Source organism: Syngnathus typhle, linkage group LG9, assembly GCF_033458585.1.
Source record: "Syngnathus typhle isolate RoL2023-S1 ecotype Sweden linkage group LG9, RoL_Styp_1.0, whole genome shotgun sequence".
NCBI classification, from domain to species: domain Eukaryota; kingdom Metazoa; phylum Chordata; class Actinopteri; order Syngnathiformes; family Syngnathidae; genus Syngnathus; species Syngnathus typhle.
Genome location: NC_083746.1, coordinates 14,495,020 through 14,517,728, shown reverse-complemented (window position 1 = coordinate 14,517,728; position 22,709 = coordinate 14,495,020). Strand labels below are relative to the sequence as shown.

The 22,709-nt window shown below is 41.6% G+C and overlaps 1 protein-coding gene across 16 annotated transcripts in view; it reads right to left on the bottom strand.

The window, feature by feature from the left end:
• The window catches only part of rab3gap1 (RAB3 GTPase activating protein subunit 1), a 247,591-nt gene extending 228,427 nt beyond the window's left edge, over positions 1-19,164 (bottom strand). For 8 of the 16 annotated variants that reach the window (XR_009715772.1, XM_061287377.1, XM_061287389.1 and 5 more), the window contains exons 1-6: positions 19,057-19,148; positions 18,911-18,966; positions 4,328-4,403; positions 4,115-4,244; positions 3,748-3,826; positions 1,410-1,529 (exon numbers count right to left, since the gene is read on the bottom strand). Coding sequence is in view for 15 of the 16 variants with exons in the window: in XM_061287377.1 (XP_061143361.1) it covers positions 1,410-1,529; positions 3,748-3,826; positions 4,115-4,244; positions 4,328-4,403; positions 18,911-18,966; positions 19,057-19,092 (497 nt within the window). In the remaining variant the exon portion in view is untranslated. Of the gene's footprint in view, positions 1-1,409; positions 1,530-3,747; positions 3,827-4,114; positions 4,245-4,327; positions 4,404-18,893; positions 18,986-19,056 lie in introns of those variants that run through there. The other 8 variants (XM_061287379.1, XM_061287381.1, XM_061287383.1 and 5 more) reach the window with 7 other exon arrangements.
• Between the last annotated feature and the right edge of the window lie 3,545 nt (positions 19,165-22,709).

Sequence of the window (22,709 nt, the reverse complement as noted above, 5' to 3'; positions counted from 1 at the left end):
GACCATGTCCCTCGGGAGGTTCTGTGGAGGGTGCTTCGGGAGTACGGGGAGCCAAGCCAACTGATTAGGGCGGTTCGGTCCCTGTATCACCGATGCCAGAGTTTGGTCCGCATTTCCGGCAGTAAGTTGGATTCGTTCCCAGTGAAGGTTGGACTCCGCCAAGGCTGCCCTTTGTCACCGATTCTATTCATAATTTTTATGGACAGAATTTCTAGGCGCAGCCGAGGCGTTGAGGGGGTCCGGTTTGGGGACCTCAGTATCGCGTCTCTGCTGATCTCCAACTCACTGGAGTGGTTCGCAGCAGAGTGTGAAGCGGTCGGGATGAGGGTCAGCACCTCTAAATACGAGGCCATGGTCCTCCATCGGAAAAGGGTGGAATGCCCTCTCCGGATCGGGGATGAGATCCTGCCCCAAGTAGAGGAGTATAAGTATCTTGGGGTCTTGTTCACGAGTGAGGGGAGGATGGAGCGCGAGATAGACAGGCGGATCGGTGCAGCGTCGGCAGTAATGCGGACTCTGTACCGGTCCGTCGTGGTAAAGAGAGAGCTGAGCCAAAAGGCAAAACTCTCAATTTACCGGTTGATTTACACTCCTACCCTCACCTATGGTCACGAGCTATGGGTCGTGACCGAAAGAACAAGAACCCGGATACAAGCGGCCGAAACGAGATTTCTCCGCAGGATGTCCGGCTCTCCCTTAGAGATAGGGTGAGAAGCTCGGTCATCCGGGAGAGGCTCGGAGTAGAGTCACTACTCCTCCACGTTGAGAGGAGACAGATAAGGTGGCTCAGGCATCTCATCAGGATGCCTCCCTGGGGAGGTGTTCCGGGCATGTCCCACCGGTTGGAGACCCCGGGGAAGACCCAGGACGCGCTGGAGAGACTTTGTATCTCAGCTGGCCTGGGAACGCCTTGGGATCCCCCGGGATGAGCTGGATGAAGTGGCTGGGGAGAGGGAAGTCTGGGAGTCCCACAACACGGAGAACTTAATCGGTGAGATGTATGATAAAGAATCCAGACTCTCATTAGAAGCTATTAGAAGCGTTTTGAGACTGTTATTTCTGCAAACAGAGGATCTACTAAATAATGAGTTCAGGGTTTTATGGTGTCCAAATTTAAAATTCAGACTCATCATTGTAAGGCTGTTAGAAAGCTGCGGGAATGAAAGTTGCCCGGTCGACTCTCTCCCGCTCATTTTTACACTATCAATAACACCAGCGTGATGTCTCCGCAGATGAGTTGACATTAGATGTACTGCTTTTGGCATATAAAACGCATTTGGTACATACAAACATAAAATAGCCGCACCAATAACATTAATGAAAAGTCTAATTTACATCTGATAATGAATGGTACGGTTGTTCAAAGACAAGTGTTCATGTTTAAAGAAAAGTGTCGAGGGTGTTTTTACCAGCCAATGTTGACCAGAGAAATTGAGATGGAGCTTAGAAGCAAATTGCATTTGGACTCGCTGATGATAGCCTCAACATTGGCTCCTGGGGATATGACTACAAACTCTCTTATCCCGTACCTGTCACAAGAGATGAAACAAGTGTGTTGATGAGAAATACAGTTTTTTTACCATGTATAATGCGCAGAATTTAACTAATTTATTGTCCTAAAATCTGGGTTGCGCATTATACATGGGTAAAAAAATAAAAAAATAAAATAAAAATAAAAAAGTATTTTTTTAAGAAAATCATGGTACAACAATTTTTGAAGAAAATCTTGTCATGGGTGGTTCTTTACAACGTCACTTTCCTATTTTCATTTTAACCTAACTGATCGCGGTGGTGCCTTTCTGGGCAGTCAATCAACGCCAACAAAAGTCAAGTTTATTTATTTAAAAAAAAATACATCCAGCCTAGTTAAGAAATCACCAAAAAGATCACCATGACAATTGTGAATAATAAATAAATAATTATATATATTATATATATTATTATTATGATAATAAATAATTGTGATAAATAATTATTGGTGATCCCGTTGAGAGTCTCACGTATTTCTTATTTCTTCTTTCTTTTCGCTATCGAGTTTGCTATTGCATGCGTAGTGATACTGACCGGCACAATAACATCCGGTTGTTCCCAAAGGATTTTTTTCTGAAATAATTTTACCGTTTTTTTCCGTGTATAGTGCGCAAAATTTAACTAATTTATTGTCCTAAAATCTGGGGTGCGCATTATACATGGGTACAAAAAAAAAAAAAAAAAAAATTCTTTTTTTTAATTTTTCTCTTTTTTTTTTTTTTTTTAAGTCCCAATGATCGTCACACACGCAGGGAGGCAATGGGTCCCATTTTTATAGTCTTTGGTATGGTCTTAACTAGGCTGGATGTAATTTTTTTTGTTGGCGTTGATTTCTCCGACTGCCCGTAAACGCACCACCGCGCTTCGTGCGCGCACGGGACAGCAAACGAGCAGGTGATCGAGCAAGCGTCTGATACGAGAGCATTGCGGTCGCATGGAGCGTGTTTGAAGTGAACAGCAGAGAAGAAAGGCAAAGTGTTGTGAAATAAAATGCACAGAACGGATGCGCAAGACACGTCAGCTATATAAAGAGCGAGAGTTGTTTTCTTCCTATTAGTTTCAATTCACAGTTTAATTAGCAGTTTCAATCAGCAAATAACAAAATGCGTATTACAGGTAATATTTTATTTCACAACACTTTGCCTTGTTCCTTTGGTCTCTGCTGTTCATCCTAAAACACAAAGGCGCTCTTTAAGCAATGCGACAGTGAGCGCCCGGCGCGCTGCGGTTGCGCGACCGCACCAAATTAAGCTCCCTGCGCAGTGCGCACTGAGGTCCACTTAAATTTTAGAAAGTACATCAGGACTTTAAAAATATCTTCTAAATTTCAGCGACGGCTCTGTCACAATAATCGACCAGCCCGGTGCAGTTGGGCGGTCGGCGGCGCGCTACGGTTGAGCGTTCTCTTGCGCGCTCTCTCTCGCTCTCTCTCGCTCTCGCACACACGCAAACCGGATATCATACGGAGGCCGCCATTACAGATGCGCAGAACGGATGAGCAAGACACGTCAGCTATATAAAGAGCGAGAGTTCAGTTCTCTACCTAAATCCGTATTACAGGTAATATTTTATTTCACAACACTTTGCCTTGTTCCTTTCTTCTCTGCTGTTCACTTCAAACACGCTCCATGCGCACGGAGCGTGGTGGTGCGTTTATGGGCAGTCGGAGAAATCAACGCCAACAAAAAAAATTACATCCAGCCTAGTTAAGACCATACCAAAGACTATAAAAATGGGACCCATTGCCTCCCTACGTGTGTGACGATCATTGGGACTTAAAAAAAAAAAAAAAAAAAAAAATTAAAAAAAAAAAAATGAAATTTTTTTTTTGTACCCATGTATAATGCGCACCCCAGATTTTAGGACAATAAATTAGTTAAATTTTGCGCACTATACACGGAAAAAAACGGTAGATTAAATTGAAATTTTCATTTGTTGGACTACGAAGCATTTTTTGAGAAAAGAACACTAAATAACCAATTCAAGTTCATTCTGCGTTTGCTTTTTAACATGAACAGGAATAGTCAACAGAGATTTTGGGTGCGGTTCTAATGTTGATGACAAAAAATACATGGCCAAAAAATCTGCTAAGAATAAAATTGCGGTCAGATGACATTATCTATGTCTTGATGAACTTTTTAAATTGACAACATTCTTTGACAAATATTCCGTGATAATAAAATGCTAGAAACTGATGACACAGATGCTGAAACTCACCATCTGACCAAGCAGTGGGCTCGAGGAGGAAAGTCATTATTGGTGCACAAAAGCTCCTGCATTGCGAAAGGAAACGGAGCTGCAAATAAACAAAAAAAAAGTGTTGTATGTTGTATCAATAAAGCTAGCCTGCATGTGTGTGTGTGTGTGTGTGTGTGTGTGTGTGTGTGTGTGTGTGTGTGTGTGTGTGTGTGTGTGTGTGTGTGTGTGTGTGTGTGCATAGGTGCGTGTGTGCGCGTGTGCACGAAGCTCAAGTTCCCTTTTTACAGATTACTATCAAGCTTGGAAATGAAAGAAAGAGAAAAAATTTAAATGTGAATTTGACTTGAAATATTGATTGTAAAGAGAGAAACAAAAGAGACAATACCTTCTTCCAATTCAGTATTTGTGTTGTTCTCATGCTCTTGCACCAATGCATAGTGAGTTATGGAAAATTTAAAATCTACAAAATTAATCTCCTGAGAATTCTCCTCCCAAGTGCCACTTGAATAATTACTCTGTGCAAACAAAAAATGCCTACTGTCAAAAACTAGAAACAACAGTCATGTTTAACGCAACATTTAAGGTTTTATCTCACCACCTTTTTAGGGGACATCCTTGTCGAGTTTCCAGTTAGCTTCCATTCATTTAGGACTTCTTCAACCCTGGACACAAACCTTTATTAAGGAAATAAATGTATTTGACAATTAGTTGGGCATACTGTAAATGATACACTAACATTATCCAACACCAGCATTGAGAATGTCGTGGCTAAAATAGGCTTGAAAATTATGGAAGTGACTGTTGTGAGCTTTGGGCACTGTCCGGAAAAGTTTCCACACACCATTTTCAGTTTACAAGTCTGTATCGAACTAATTAATTATCATTACAGAACTCATTCTACAGCGAAATAGTGTTGCGTAACAAAAATTAGGACGCGCTTTTCATCAACAAGACTTTTTCACAAGAGACGTGACAACGACTCGATAATTAAACCTGTAATACCTAATAACAATAAAAATGACAAAATGTGGTCTACAAAATTAAAGCTATGCTAAAATAGGTATATTTTTGCAAAACAAAATGAGATGACAAATGTCATAAAATGTGTACATTCCTGATGTCTACTGACTCCCTCAAAGGATGCGTAAACCGAAGATGGTTAATTTTTCACTAACGAGCCCAGTTTATGTATTTTTTTCCATCAGGAAAATGAAAAAGTTACCATTTTCTATTTGATCCATTCATTTTGGAGAAATAATGAATCAATAAATGCCTTTAAAAACGCCAACTTTTAATGACATAAGAGCCACACACCACACCCCTCCATGCCCATCCCCTTGGTTGATGACATCACGTTAAAAAGGTCACAATTTACCCATCATTGTACAGACTAATTTTAAGCCTTAAAATGTCCAAAAACAGCCATCAATTGGCATCAAAGTTTACATGGACATCTCTACGTACAGTGGGCGAAAAAAGTATTTAGTCAGCCACCAATTGTACAAGTTCTCCCACTTACGAGATGAGAGATGCCTGTAATTTTCATCATAGGTATACTTCAACTATGAGAGACAAAATTAAATAAAAAAATCCGGAAAATCATATTGACTGTTACCTGTATAAAAGACACCTGTTCACACACAATCAATCAGATTCTAGCTTCTCCATAATGGCCAAGACTAGAAAGCTGTGTGAGGAGATCAGGCATGAAATTGTAGACTTGCACAAAGCTGGGACGGGCTACAGGACAATAGGCAAGCAGCTTGGTGAGAAGGCAACTACTATTGGTGCAATTATTAGAAAATGGGAGAAATTCAAGAAAACGGTCAATTTCCCTCCGTCTGGGGTGCCATGCAAGATCTCACATCGTGGGGTATCAATGATCATGAGGAACTTGAGGAATGAGCCCAGAACTACACGGCAGGACCTGGTCATTGACCTGAATGAAGCTGGGACCACAGTCTCAAAGAAAACCATCAGTAACACACTATGTCGTCAAGAATTAAAATCCTGCAGTGCACGCAAGGTGACCTTGCTCAAGCCAACACATGTCAAGGCTCATCTGAAGTTTGCAAAAGACCATCTGGATGGTCCAGAGGAGGAATGGGAGAAAGTCATGTGATCTGTTGAGACTAAAATATAACTTTTTGGTTTAAACTCCACTCGTCGTGTTTGGAGGAAGAAGAATGACGAGTACAACTCCAAGAACACCATCCCAACTGTGAAGCATGGCATTGGAAACATTCTTTGGGGATGCTTTTCTGCAAAGGGAAAAGGATGACTGCACCATATTCAGTGAATGATGGATGTGGCCATGTATTGTGAGATCTTGGCCAACAACCTCCTTCCCTCTGTAAGAGGATCGAAGATGGGTCTTCCAGCATGACAATGACCCGAAACACACAGCCAGGGCAACTAAGGAGTGGCTCCGTCGGAAACATCAAGGTCTTGGAGTGGCCTCGCCAGACCTGAATCCAATAGAGAATCTTTAGAGGGAGCTTTAAGTCTGTGTGGCCCAGCAACAGCCCCGAAACCTGAAGGCTCTGGAGGAGATCTGTATGGAGGAGTGGGCCAAAATCCCTGCTGCAGTGTGTGCAAACCTGGTCAAGAACTACAGGAAACGTCTGATCTTAATATTGCAAACAAAGGTTTCGGCACTAAATATTAAGTTCTGTTTTTCTGTTGTATCAGATACTTATTTCATGCAATAAAACGGAAATTATCCATCCATCTTCTTCTGCTTATCCGGTCAGGTCGCGGTGGCAGCAGCTTTAGGGGGGACTCCCAGACTTCCCTCTCCCCAGCCACTTCATCCAGCTCACCCCGGGGGATCCCAAGGCGTTCCCAGCCCAGCGGAGAGACAGTCTCTCCAGCGAGTCCTGGGTCATCCCCGTGGTTACTGATGGTAATGTTTGTTACTTTGGTCCCAGCTCTCTGCAAGTCATTCACTAAGTCTCCCCAATGTGTTTCTGGGATTTTTGTGCACCGTTCTGGTGATCATTTTGACCCTACAGGGTGAGATCTTGTGTGGAACCCCAGATCGAGGGAGATTATCAGTTGTCTTGTATGTCTTCCATTTTCTAATACTGTATTTTTCGGACTATAGTCACGTTTGTTTTCATAGTTTGAGGGGGGGGGGATACTTATACTCAGGAGTGACTGATATGTGTAATTATTCACAATTGTTTACTTGATCATTAACACATTACTGACTTACTAATATAGTTGATCACTTCACATGTTTTCACTTTAAACTGCATGAGGGCGCACTGTGGCTGTGGAATAATTGGAGCCTCACTGACGAGTTCCATTGACTGACTTCCGGATTTTATGATTTGGAATGACAGATGGTTCGATAAAACTTTTTATTTATGTTATAGTTATTTGAGTTTATTTAGAGTAGCAACGTCTATGTTAGGGGTGGGCAAACCTTTTGACTCGCGGGCCGAACTGGGTTCTAAATTTGGACCGGAGGCCCGAACCAGGAGCAGATGGACGTAGTGTTTGTGTGAAGTAATAACAGACCTGTAAAGGTCATTGCATAAAAGATTTTGGCCTTTAGTAGGTAGTAACGCATGGATATTCCAAACAAGTTTTTTTGAAAACAAATGCATTTATTAACAGCATTAAAAAAATAGTAATTCACTAAAAAAACGCTATCAGTGATTCTCATAAAATACGGCACTGTTATTATGAATAACAGTCTCCATCACTTCAGTGCCTGCAGGTCAGATTAATGAAAGATGTTTATCTTATGAGATCACATCAAACATTCTGACCAAATATATCATCTTTAAGAATCGGTGAAAGCATACACCCAAATAAAGTAATCAAAACGGCAACACGGTGAGGGGTATCTGAAAATCAGAGCAGAGTTTTAACTAGCAAACACCTGGTAACAGAGGCGAGGAAACGGGAAACACTTCTTTAAAGTAAGCCTTAAGAACTTTACAGGTTAAGATTAGTTGCAAACAGGTGGTGCATCAATGTTCTTGAGCATCCTGCATTGTTTGAAAATGAGAATGGTCGCTAGTTTCAATCCCTGCTATGTGTACAAATCATATTCAAAATGCCTCCCCTTCATTTTCAGTGGGAACAGTGTTGTTGGTCTCCCTTTTTTGCTAGTGCGTCATAGTCTGGAGTAAGATTTGTTGTGGCAATTCTTAGGAGAGATCCGAGGTGTTTGTCCGTTTTCCTCGATCTGTGACGGGTTGATGTTGACGTTCATGTGGCTGAACGTCACGTCGCGTACGTCGAGCCAAATTGGCCACTCTTTTAAACACTCGGCACTGTGTCCACCTTGCTTTTCCTTGGGCGACTCATTTTAATGGAAGGATTCCAGGGGAAGGTTTGTGGGTGGCTTTAGCGCAAAATTGCATCTGAAATACAAGAATGCTGTCGTCACAGCCCACGCTCTAAATTCGGGACTGATACAAATAGAGCGCGATATCGCCATGTCCGTACTACTGAGTACTTACACGCACTTGTGAGTGTGCACCGAGCTTTCTGACACGGCTTTCGGTAGTAAATGCGCAGGCGACCGCTTCCCCATCTACTGGGGAAACGCAGTCATTGCAGGCAATACGACCAAAAAAAATGTTTAATAATACAATTTATTCAGGGTTGGCGGGCATGATTAAACGGTCCCGTGGGCCGTTGCCCACCCCTGGTCTATGTTGTTAGACTTCAGTAGTTTCCATTTGTCTAGCAAGGCCGTGAAGGCAGCAGGGGGGGTAGCGATCCAGGGCGCTTGCTCATAGCACTGTGTTGGCTCATATGTTGAGCTCTTGTTTTGTGAAATAAAGAGCCGGTTCCAAACCCACGTCTTGCCTGGTACTTTGGTAACGCTACAATATAGTTATATACTAGGGGTGTAAATCGCGGGTTTTGTCACGATACGATATAATATCGATACAAAGAACTACGATACGATATTTGCCGATATCTTAAAGCCTGCTGCGATTCATTCACGATATATCGCGATAGTGTTCTACGATCGATTTTTTTTTTTTAATAAAAAATATAGAATATCCTGATTTATAACAATTCATACGCAAAATCAACAAGGTACTGCAAACTCTTTATTTAGGAAATTACAAGAGTATTGCAGTATACAAAGTGCTTATTTTAACACTGAACTTTGATGTTGTGTTTTTTCTTTAAATGTGCGGCGAGATTTGTGCTCCCTGGATATTTGATCACCGCATGGCAGGATTTACAAACTGCACGTGTCTTGTCGGTTGAGCCATCTTTTCTTTGGAATCCAAAGTGCTTCCAAACGAATGACTTGAAGCCTAAAGGGGAGCAAATTTCCTCGTCTTTTTGGGCACTAGCCATAGCACCAGCCCAGGAGCAGCGTACGAGTTGTCGACTCCCCTTTCACGTGCCTGCTCTGCTCACAACACAACGCCGGGCGCACTGCTCCCGGAAAGAGGAAGCAAGCAACAATGAACTGGATTTCAAAATAAAGTCGCGTCTAATGTGCGAGGTCAAACACGGCGATATAAATCGATGTTTACGTTTAGCATCGATGCTAATAAATCGTAGAGCATTATATCGATTAATCGATGTATCGTTACAGCCCTATTATCAAAGTCAAAGTCAAAGTCAGCTTTATTGTCACTCTCCGCACATGTCACAACACACAGAGACCGAAATTACGTTTTTCTCTATCCCACGGTGACGAGACACGTAACACGATAGACATACAAGTACGCGACACAATATAAAAACAAGAAGGCAAAAATTCAAACAATCAATAGTAAGAGTGATGAATAAATAATAGATATTATATACGTAGATCTGTGGAATAATTGGAGCCGCAACTGACGACGAGGCTGACGACGAGGCTGACGACGAGGCTGACGTCAGCGGCGCACGTAGTTCCGAAGTCAACGGCTGTTGTTTATTTTGTTTCTTTTAAGTGACACGGCAGATGAAGATTCCGATGGATTTAATGATTTGGAGTGACACGGATGGTTCGTTAAAATTGTTGTTTATATTACATTTATTTGATATATCTAGTCTGATGTCAGCGGCGCACGGAGATCCGGAGTAAACAGCTATATATATATATATATATATATATATATATATATATATATATATATATATATATATATATATATATATATATATATATATATATATATATATATATTTTTTTTTTTTTTTTTTTTTTTTTTTAAGTGACACAAGACGAAGATTCCGATGGATTTAATGATTTGGAGTGAAACAGATGGTTTGATAAAATTGTTGTTTATATTGTGTTTTGATATATAGTTTATATATTGTTATATGGGCCTGTGGAAAAATTTGAACTGCACCTGACGACGAGTCCGACGTCAGCGGCGCGCCGCACACACGCTGTTTACATAAAGTACCGTTTTTTTCCGGGTATAATGCGCGAAATTTAACTACCGTTTTTTTCCGTGTATAGTGCGCAATATTTTACTAATTTATTGTCCTAAAATCTGGGGTGCGTATTATACATGGGTACAAAGAAAAAAATTTTTAATTTTTTTTTTTTTTAATTTTTTTTTTTTTTTTTTAAATAAAGTCATGGTACAACAAAACCAACAACAGGACTGACCGACAAAGTCGTGGAACAAAAAGACAGGGTGAGATTACCAAAGACAGGAACAGAATGACTAACACATGCAATGATCCAACGGTGAGCGAGGGGCAGACAGGACTTAAATACAAAACACTTTACATCGATTGAGGTGACACAGGAAGAGCGGGGTGACACGAACAGAAACTATGGCAACCTAGACACATAGCAAAACTGGGGACGAGACATGACAAATCTCCCCCGAAATAAAACTCACCTTTCTTCTTGTTTGTTGTCAATCGCGCATCGCATTCAGCCATCCTGCCCAACACACTTAGTAAAATTCATAATTGACGACACATCGTTTGATGCGATGGTGCAATCCTCGATGTTGTGTTATTGTCAAATATTGTTTGTTTTTTAATCTCCATCGCGGATCGGACGTCATACGGAGGCCGCCATTACAGATGCGCAGAACGGTTGCGCAAGACACGTCAGCTATATAAAGAGCGAGAGTTCAGTTCTCCACCTATTAGTTTCAATTCACAGTTTAATTAGCAGTTTCAATCAGCAAATAACAAAATGCGTATTACAGGTAATATTTTATTTCACAACACTTTGCCTTGTTCCTTTCGTCTCTGCTGTTCATTTCAAACACGCTCCATGCGACCGCAATGCTCTCGTATCAGACAAGGCTTGCTGGATCACCTGCTCGTTTGCTGTCTGTCACAGTGTACCCTACACAAATCCGAAACATTTGTTGCGGCTCCGAGTCACGACGAGGGGCAAGTTTTGGTTTCCAAGGGTGTTTTTATTCCTCTTCAACGTCTCTCCCATACAGAGCCGCCGTGTGCGCACGGAGCGCGGTGGTGCGTTTAGGGGCAGTCGGAGAAATCAACGCCAACAAAAAAAATGACATCCAGCCTAGTTAAGACCATACCAAAGACTTTAAAAATGGGACCCATTGCCTCCCTGCGTGTGTGACGATCTTTGGGACTTAAAAAAAAAAAAAAAAAAATTAAAAAAAAATTTAAGAAATTCATAAAAATTGGGTGCGTATTATACATGGGTACAAGCTTTTTTCCAGCATCAGCATGCCATTGTTAGGGGTGCGTACTATACATGGGGGCGCACTATACACGGAAAAAAACGGTACCGTTTTTTTCCTTGTATAATGCGCAAAATTTAACTAATTTATTGTCCTAAAATCTGGGGTGCGCATTATACATGGGTACAAAATTTTTTATTTATTTTTTATTTTTTTTTAAGAACGTCATGGTACAACAAAACCAACAACAGGACTGACCGACAAAGACGTGGAACAAAAAGACAGGGTGACATTACCAAAGACAGGAACAGAAACCAAACAGACATCATGACATCATCCGACGGTGAGCGAGGGGCAGACAGGACTTAAATACAAAACACATTACATTGATTGAGGTGACACAGGAAGAGAGGGGCGACGCGAACAGAAACTATGGCAACCTAGACACATAGCAAAACTGGGGACGAGACATGACAAATCTCCCTCGAAATAAAACTTGAAATCACCTTTCTTCTTGTTTGTTGTCAATCGCGCATCGCATTCAGCCATCCTGCCCAACACACTTACTCAGTAAAACTCATAATTGACGACACATCGTTTGATGCGATGGTGCAATCCTTGATGGTGCGTTATTGTCAAATATTGTTTGTTTTTTAATAACCATCCCGGACCGGACGTCATACGGAGGCAGTTTGACTGCGCATGCGCACTATGGATCCGATGCGCGGAACGGATGCCCAAGACGCGTCAGCTCTATAAAGAGCGAGAGTTGTTTTCTTCCTATTAGTCTCAATTCACAGTTTAATTAGCAGTTTCAATCAGCAAATAACAAAATGCGTATTACAGGTAATATTTTATTTCACAACACTTTGCCTTGTTCCTTTCGTCTCTGCTGTTCACTTCAAACACGCTCCATACGACCGCAATGCTCTCGTATCAGACGCTTGCTCGATCACCTGCTCGTTTGCTGTCACAATGTACCCTACACAAATCCGAAACATTTGTTGCGGCTCAGAGTCACGACGAGGGGCAAGTTTTGGTTTCCTAGGGTGTTTTTATTCCTCTTCAACGTCTCTCCCATACAGAGCCGCCTTTTTCACGTCCGCACGCCTTTTTCACGTGTCGCATTCATCGCGGTGGTGCCTTTACGGGCAGTCGGAGAAATCAACGCCAACAAAAAAAATTACGTCCAGCCTAGTTAAGACCATACCATAGACTATAAAAATGGGACCCATTGCCTCCCTGCATGTGTGACGATCATTGGGACTTAAAAAAAAATAATAATTTAAATAAATAAATAAAAAGATTGGGTGCGTATTATACATGGGTACAGGCTTTTTTCCAGCATCAACATGCCATTTCTAGGGTGCGTATTATACATGGGGGCGCATTATACACGGAAAAAAACGGTACGAAGAATTCGATCAATGGATTTAATGATTTGGAGTGACACAGATGATTTGATGAAATTGTTGTTTATATTATGGAATCATTTGAACTGCAACTGACGGCGAGTCCGACGTCAGGGGCGCGCTGCACACGCGGCGTTATTTACAGAAAGGACGAAGAATTCGATTGATAAGATTCATTCATTTGAAGTGACACAGATGGTTTGATAAAATTGTTTTTTATATTATAGCTACTTTATATACCGTAATTTTCGGACTAAAAGTCGCGGGTTTTTTCATAGTTTGGGTGGGGGGGGCGACTTATATATACCGTTTTTTTCCGTGTATAATGCGCCCCGATGTATAATACGCACCGTAAAAATCGCATGCTGATGCTGGAAAAAAGCCTGTACCCCTGTATAATACGCACCCAATTTTTATGAATTTGTTTTAATTTTTTTTTTTTTTTTTTTTTTTAAGTCCCAATGATCGTCACACACGCAGGGAGGCAATGGGTCTCATTTTTATACACCGTGTTCCAAATTATTATGCGAATTGTATTTAAGTGTCATAAAGATTACATTTTTTGTTTTTCAATTAAACTCATGGACGGTATTGTGTGTCAGGGCTCTTTGGATCACTGAAATCAATCTCAGACACCTGTGATAATTAGTCTGCCAGGTGAGCCCAATTAAGGAAAAACTACTTAAGAATGGCGTTCCACATTATTAAGCAGATGACCATTTCCAAGCAACATGGGAAAGAAAAAGGATCTCTGCTGTCGAAAAGCGTGAAATAGTTCAATGCCTTGGACAAGGTATGAAGACCTTAGATATTTCACGAAAACTTAAGCGTGATCATCGTACTGTAAAGAGATTTGTGGCTGATTCAGAGCACACACGGGTTCGTGCAGATAAAGGCACAACGAGGAAGGTTTCTGCCAGACAAAAACATCGGATTAAGAGAGCAGCTGCTAAAATGCCATTACAGAATAGCAAACAGATATTTGAAGCTGCTGGTGCCTCTGGAGTCCCACGAACATCAAGGTGTAGGATCCTCCAGAGTCTTGCAGTTATGCGTAAACCCTCTATTCGGCCACCCCTAAACAACGCTCACAAGCAGAAACGGCTGCAGTGGGCCCAGGAATACATGAAGACTAATTTTCAAACAGTCTTGTTCACTGATGAGTGCCGTGCAACCTTGGATGGTCCAGATGGATGGAGTCGTGGATGGTTGGTGGACGGCCACCATGTCCCAACAAGGCTGCGACGTCAGCAAGGAGGTGGCGGAGTCATGTTTTGGGCCAGAATCATGGGGAGAGAGCTGGTTGGCCCCTTTAGGGTCCCTGAAGGTGTGAAAATGACATCTGTAAAGTATGTGGAGTTTCTGACTGACCACTTTCTTCCATGGTACAAAAAGAAGAACCGTGCTTTCCGTAGCAAAATCATCTTCATGCATGACAATGCACCATCTCATGCTGCAAGGAATACCTCTGCATCATTGGCTGCTATGGGCATAAAAGGAGAGAAACTCATGGTGTGGCCCCCATCCTCCCCTGACCTCAACCCTATTGAGAACCTTTGGAGCATCCTCAAGCAAAAGATCTATGAGGGTGGGAGGCAGTTCACATCCAAACAGCAGCTCTGGGAGGCTATTCTGACATCCTGCAAAGAAATTCAAGCAGAAACTCTCCAAAAACTCACAAGGTCAATGGATGCAAGAATTGTGAAGCTGCTATCAAATAAAGGGTCCTATGTTAAAATGTAACTTGACCTGTTAAGATGTTTTTGATTGAAATAGCTTTTGATTTCAGTAAATATGACCTCCTAATGCTGTAAATTCTAAAGATGAGCATTTCAGTTCATAACAACCTATAAAATGTTATAAAACTCTGTTGTGCGTAATAATTTGGAACAGTGCATTTTAAGTTTTTTATTTTTGAAAAATTCTGTTATTGAGAGGTTTGTTCAATAACATTCGAATTCATTAAACTAATGGTTGATGACTTGAAAATTATGCTGACTCATTTGCATCGACTATTTAGGAAAATCTGAGATAAATATCATTTGCATAATAATTTGGAACACGGTGTAGTCTTTGGTATGGTCTTAACTAGGCTGGATGTAATTTCTTTTGTTGGCGTTGATTTCTCCGACTGCCCGTAAACGCACCACCGCGCTCCGTGCGCGCATGTAAAAAAGTCTTGCGGACGTGAAAAAGGCGGCTCTGTATGGGAGAGACGTTGAAGAGGAATAAAAACACCCTTGGAAACCAAAACTTGCCCCTCGTCGTGACTCGGAGCCGCAACAAATGTTTCGGATTTGTGTAGGGTACATTGTGACAGACAGCAAACGAGCAGGTGATCGAGCAAGCGTCTGATACGAGAGAATTGCGGTCGTATGTTGTACCATGACTTTCTTTAAAAAAAAAAAAAAATTAAAAAATGTTTGTACCCATGTATAATGCGCACCCCAGATTTTAGGACAATAAATTAGTTAAATTTTGCGCACTATACACGGAAAAAAACGGTATTTACATTTCAAAAACCAGAAGCCATTCATTTACAAATGTGATTGCACTTTAGTTTATATATTTAAATGTTCAGATATTAAGATGTGATGGACAGGTTTTGCATGATTTGAATGAGGCAAAATAACATGCCTTTTCTCTCGAATATATTGTTATAATCATTTGTTTCAGATGTAACTATTTTCTGTATAAAAATTAAATTTTGTTTTCAAAAAGTCTTTTTTCAGACTTGAGTCTGGAAAAAGAGGGGGTCGTCTTATAATCGGGATCGTCTTATATTCGGGCCAATACGGTATAAATACGGCGCACAAATAAACTTGACTTGAGTCTGCATTATAACGCGCAGTGTTTTTTTAAGTAAATTTTGTGACAGACAGCAAACGAGCAGGTGATCGAGCAAGCGTCTGATACGAAAGCATTGCGGTCGTATGGAGCGTGTTTGAAGTGAACAGCAGAGACGAAAGGAACAAGGCAATATGTTGTGAAATAAAATATTACATGTAATACGCATTTTGTTATTTGCTGATTGAAACTGCTAATTAAACTGAATTGAAACTAATAGGAAGAAAACAACTCTCGCTCTTTATATAGCTGACGTGTCTTGCGCATCCGTTCTGCGCATCGGATCCATAGTGCACACGCGCAGTTATACTGCCTCAGTATGACGTCCGGTCCGCGATGGAGATTAAAAAACAAACAACATTTGACAATAACGCACCATCAAGGATTGCACCATCGCATCAAACGATGTGTCGTCAATTATGAATTTTACTAAGTGTGTTGGGCAGGATGGCTGAATGCGATGCGCGATTGACAACAAACAAGAAGAAAGGTGATTTCAAGTTTTATTTCGGGGGAGATTTGTCATGTCTCGTCCCCAGTTTTGCTATGTGTCTAGGTTGCCATAGTTTCTGTTCGCGTCGCCCCTCTCTTCCTGAGTCACCTCAATCGATGTAACGTGTTTTGTATTTAAGTCCTGTCTGCCCCTCGCTCACCGTCGGGTCATTGCATGTGTTACTGTCATGATGTGGTTTCTGTTCCTGTCTTTGGTAATGTCACCCTGTCTTTTTGTTTCACGACTTTGTCGGTCAGTCCTGTTGTTGGTTTTGTTGTACCATGATTTTCTTTAAAAAAAAGAAAAAAATAAATAAAATAAAAAATTGTACTCATGTATAATGCGCACCCCAGATTTTAGGACAATAAATTAGTTAAATTTTGCGCACTATACACGGAAAAAAACGGTAAGTTTTTTTTCCACAAATTTTTACTTGATCATTAACACATCACTTACAAGTATAGTTGACCACTTCACATGTTATTTTTAGTATAATTAAAGTGGTCGTACAGTGGGGCAAAAAAGTATTTAGTCAGACACCAATTGTGCAAGTTCTCCTACTTACAAGATGAGATATTCCTGTAATTTTCATCATAGGTACACTTCAACTCTGAGACAAAATTAAAAAAAATCTGGCAAAAGTGATTTTTAGGGAATTTATTTGCAAATTAGGGTGAAAAATGAGGTTTTCACACACATTTGCTGGCTTTTTGGCCTATTCCTTCATGCAGATCTCAAGCGCAGTGATGTTTTGGGTATGTCGCTGGGCCACAATGGCCAAGACCAAAGAGCTGTCAAAAGACACCAGGAAAGAAATTGTAGACTTACACCAGCCAGGGAAGACTAAATCTGCAATAGGCAAGCAGCTTAGTGCGAAGAAATCAAGTTTGGGGGCAATTACCGTATTTTTTGGATTAAAAATCGCTCCGGAGTACAACTCGCATCAGCCATAAAATGCACAATAAAGGGGAAAAATACATATATTAGTCGCACCGGAGTTTGAGTCACATTTTGGGGGAAATTTATTTGACAAAATCCAACACCTAGTACTGATATGAACTAAACCAGGGGTGTCCAAACTACAGCCCGCGGTCCAGTTTTTATTGGCCCGCAGCAAAGAAGTACTGGGCAGGCTAACGAGTTAGCAGAAAGATGCTAATTCGCGATTTATGCTAACAGACCTCTAAAGAAAATTAAACGAACATTTGGAGCAATACTACATTGTCCGAAAGGTTAGTTTGTAAAGAGACGGTTGCTTTGTTTAAGGATTTCAACTTTAAGAGACACTATCAGACTAAACATGCGAACACAAATGACCAGCTAACAGGGAGTAACCGCGCTGATAAAGTGAAGCAGCTCCAAGCTGAACTGGCATCACAACAGCGATTCTTCACACGGGACTGTGAGTCAAAAATAAATATTACTAAAGTAAGCTACAAAGTGGCCATGTTAAGACTGTTGATGTTATGGACCTGTAGACCTGACACAAACTATTATTTTCTGAAAGATAATGTGAATGACAAGAGCAAAATTCACTAGTTTTCGGTTTTAATGATAACAGACAACTTTGCATTACTTATAACTCACGTTTAAAATGTTCATGAGGCAAAAGTCATTTTAAACTCATGTAAGTTTAAGGTATTTCATACAGTTTGTTCAATGTTATCTGACTCTTCGGATATGAATGAAAGGCAGAATTTGTGTTTTTAGAGTTGTTCACATCTGCCTGAGTGACTCTTATTTGGTTATTTTGTCATTTGAAAAATAAAGACAATTGTGACAGTGAAATTTGTTTTATAACAGTGTGTATTTGCATGACATTTGTGTAGTTAAAAAATGTCCGAAAGAACTATTGGCCCCCTTCACTTCATCAAATCTGGCCTTCCTTGCAAAAAGTTTGGACACCCCTGAACTAAACGATACGATGAGGCTAAACGATACGGTATACTAATGTGACTTAAACACAAAAAAGGAGCTGCGAACGGGACTGACGTAACATTCAGTTATTTAAAAAAAACTATTACATAAATAACACGTTGATAAAACCATTTGTGTCACTCCAAATCATTAAATCCATCGATCAAATTTCTCGTCCTTTATGTCATCCTGGTGACAGAGGACATGACCAGAGGATATGGCGCTTTAAAGTGTTACTTTATTTGATTTTTTTCACTCTATTTTTCATGTTTTGAATATGTCCACGATAAAGATATCAAAGCATGTGAAGTGATTAACATATCACAAAGATTAGCCTTTCCTTGGCTGATTTAATAGACACGAGCAGCCTCTCTGCAGCTGATGTGTCTTGTCATGTCCATTTCTTTTCACCAGTCACCAACTTACGCAAACACGATGCGTTCAGAGAGGCTTTTTGTAAGCTGAATTGTTTTGCTAAATTGCCCATATCGTGAATGAGGCCGAAGATAAAGAGCTTGACATCAGTCAGTCAACTTATTAAAGCAAAATTTACAGGTGTGGAGAGCGAGTTTACTCAAATATTCACGCAAATGATCGCTTTTATGCGTCTAATCACTCGTTAACACTGTTGAAATATACCAAATCGGCGTTTTCAAGAGAGTGTGCTGGTTGTTTTTGCCTCCAGCGAAGCCACGTCCGTTAAATTACATCACATCGTTTACAAACTTCGAAGGAGTCTATAGTCCCTCACTTTCATTTTTGTCTGCTTGTGGAAGCATTAACACTTAATAACGTCCATTTTTCTTAATATATCGACAAAACTGAAACACTGTTTTATTGATCATTTATTCCAGTGACATTGGTCTGGCAGGGAATAAAAATAAGTAAACGTACAAGCCAGTATATAATACCTTTCCCACTCAGACGCAGTGGTGAAATCCGTGATCTCGAAGACCTCTGATTCGGACTGAAATAAACAAAAATGGCTTCAAACACAGATGACCCGTTGTTGAATCAAGCGATGAACCGTTACGTTACATTTTTTTATGACTTTTACCTTCGTATTTTCACTCACATCGGTGACAGCCGCCATGTCGACGTTATCAAACTGCTTGAGGAAGATCCGCCTGTTCCGCCTGCTTTGTAGTGTTGGTTCGTGAGTGAACGATCCATACAAAGAGAAAGAGTATTTTCAGTGAACGAGAGGGAATGTGATTCGTTCTTTTTTTCCGTTCATATAACTTCAACCAGTAGGTGTCGATAATGCCCATTGAAGCTGGTGCCAGTTCACCGCGAGAACGGACCAGTGAGGGACCGAATCCTGGCTTTCCCGTTCGCGTTGAACGCATTGTTTGAACGAATCTTTTGAGTGAACAGATTCCAAAGATTCAGTTCACCTAAAATAACTGGAATGCACATCACTGCTGCTCTGACTGCATGTTTTTCTTCGTCGTCTTCGTTCTCTTCTTCGTTTTCTTCTTCGTCTTCTTCTTCGTCTTCTTCTGCGCCGCGCGTGAGCAGAATGTGTTTCTGTTGTGAATGTCAACACGATTCCTCTTTTATCCCCCAGGGTCACTTTGAACCACTCAAAATGTTCAGTGGCTCCAGACTTATCCATACATATGTAATTTCTTTTTATTTGTTGGGGGGGGGGGGGGGGGTTGCCCTCTATAGTAGTATAGTAATAGTAAAAATAGTAGCGTTTTGCTAATAGTAAAAATAACTGCTGTATACATTCAATCACAATTTTTCATGTGACGTAAATAGAAGTCTGAATGAGTCAATAAGCCATAACAAAATATGTTTTACATGCCTGATTTTTTTGGGACAATAATGTTTTTTTTTGAAAATACGGGACACAGTATGATTTTGTCCAAAAGATGACGCTTTTTTCTAAGTGTGATAACTAAGTCATTTATGAAGATTTTTTTTTCACTTTCAACCACTCAAAATGTCCAGCATTTAGCATCAGACATATCCATTAAGTTTTTTTTCCCATTCCCTCTATATGGACAATTAAAATAAGTACCGTTTTTTTCCGTGTATAGTGCGCCCCCATGTATAGTACGCACCCTAAAAATGGCATGCTGATGCTGGAAAAAAGCTTGTACCCATGTATAATACGCACACGATTTTTATGAATTTTTAAAAAAAAAAAAATTTAATTTTTTTTTTTTTTTAAGTCCCAAAGATCGTCACACACGCAGGGAGGCAATGGGTCCCATTTTTATAGTCTTTGGTATGGTCTTAACTAGGCTGGATATCATTTTTTTTGTTGGCGTTGATTTCTCCGACTGCCCCTAAACCAGTGCTTCTCAATTAATTTCTTACGCCCCCCCCTAGCAAGAAGAAATCTATTCGCGGCCCCCCTCCCCACCGTGACTATCCTAACTTTTCTTGTAAGTCGTAAAATGTTGCACTGTCGCAAACGTGACAGAAGTAACAATGAGAGCGCCACTGCCCCCTGCTGTAGTAAACGCGCAATTACACTTTATTCTAGTACTGCCAAAAAAAAAGCCTGTTCCCCAGGGTCACACGCGCCCCCCCAGGAATAGCACCGCGCCCCCCAAGGGCGCTGCTATTTGAGAAGCACTGCCCTAAACGCACCACCGCGCTCCGTGCGCGCACGGGAAAGAGGCGGCTCTGTATGGGAGAGACGTTGAAGAGGAATAAAAACACCCTTGGAAACCAAACCTTGCCCCTCGTCGTGACTCGGAGCCGCAACAAATGTTTCGGATTTGTGTAGGGTACATTGTGACAGACGGCAAACTAGCAGGTGATCGAGCGAGCGTCTGATACAAGAGCATTGCGGTCGCATGGAGCGTGTTTGAAATGAACAGCAGAGACGAAAGGAACAAGGCAAAGTGTTGTGAAATAAAATATTACCTGTAATACGCATTTTGTTATTTGCTGATTGAAACTGCTAATTAAACTGTGAATTGAAACTAATAGGTGGAGAACTGAACTCTCGCTCTTTATATAGCTGACGTGTCTTGCGCAACCGTTCTGCGCATCTGTAATGGCGGCCTCCGTATGACGTCCGGTCCGCGATGGAGATTAAAAAACAAACAATATTTGACAATAACACACCATCGAGGATTGCACCATCGCATCAAACGATGTGTCGTCAATTATGAATTTTACTAAGTGTGTTGGGCAGGATGGCTGAATGCGATGCGCGATTGACAACAAACAAGAAGAAAGGTGAGTTTTATTTCGGGGGAGATTTGTCATGTCTCGTCCCCAGTTTTGCTATGTGTCTAGGTTGCCATAGTTTCTGTTCGCGTCACCCCTCTCTTCCTGTGTCACCTCAATCAATGTAACGTGTTATGTATTTAAGTTCTGTCTGCCCCTCGCTCACCGTTGGATCATTGCATGTGTTACTGTCATTCTGTTCCTGTCTTTGGTAATGTCACCCTGTCTTTTTGTTCCACGACTTTGTCGGTCAGTCCTGTTGTTGGTTTTGTTGTACCATGACTTTCTTTAAAAAAAAAAAAATAAATAAAAAAAAATTTTTTTTTGTACCCATGTATAATACGCACCCCAGATTTTAGGACAATAAATTAGTTAAATATTGCGCACTATACACGAAAAAAAAAGGTATTGTTTTATGACCATAACTCTAGATAGCAGAGATGAGAATTTTCCGCGGATCCGCGGATTTCCGTGTTTTTTTCCATCGAAAGTATTTTCGTGTATCATGTAAATCCATTGAGAAAATGATTTTTTATATATATGGGGGGAGCGGGCAACGTTAGCCTCCGCGACTCGCGAGCATTCCCCCGCCCGCTGCGACGGCATATATATATGTATATATATATATGACAGTGAGACCTGGAAGGGCGTGATTGGGAGGAACGGCCCCCCCAATCTTAACCCGAGCGGTGTTCTATTATTGGACTTCTGTGCTCGACACGGATTTTCTATAATGAACACCATGTTCAAACATAAGGGTGTCCATGTGTGCACTTGGCACCAGGACACCCTAGGTCGCAGTTCGATGATCGATTTTGTAGTCGTGTCATCGGATTTGCGGCCGCATGTTTTGGACACTCGGGCGAAGAGAGGGGCGGAGCTGTCAACTGATCACCACCTGGTGGTGGGTTGGCTCTGATGGTGGGGGAAGATGCCGGTCCGACCTGGCAGACCCAAACGTTCTGTGAGGGTCTGCTGGGAACGTCTAGCGGAATCCCCTGTCAGGAAGAGCTTCAACTCCCACCTCCGGCAGAACTTTTCCCAGGTCCCGGGGGAGGCGGGGGACATTGAGTCCGAGTGGACCTTGTTCCGCGCCTCCATCGTTGAGGCGGACGACCGGAGCTGCGGCCGTAAGGTCATTGGTGCCTGTCGTGGCGGCAATCCCCGAACCCGCTGGTGGACACCGGCGGTAAGGGATGCCGTCAAGCTAAAGAAGGAGTCCTATCGGGCCGTTTTGGCCTGCGGGACTCCCGAGGCAGCTGACAGGTACCGGATGGCCAAGCGGAACGCGGCTTCGGCGGTTGCTGAGGCAAAAACCCGGGCGTGGGAGGAGTTTGGCGAGGCCATGGAGAATGACTTCCGGACGGCTTCGAGGAAATTCTGGTCCACCATCCGGCGTCTCAGGGGGGGGAAGCAGTGCAACGTCAACACTGTTTACAGTGGAGATGGCGTGCTGCTGACCTCGACTCAAAACGTCGTGTGTTGGTGGGGAGAATACTTCGAAGACCTCCTCAA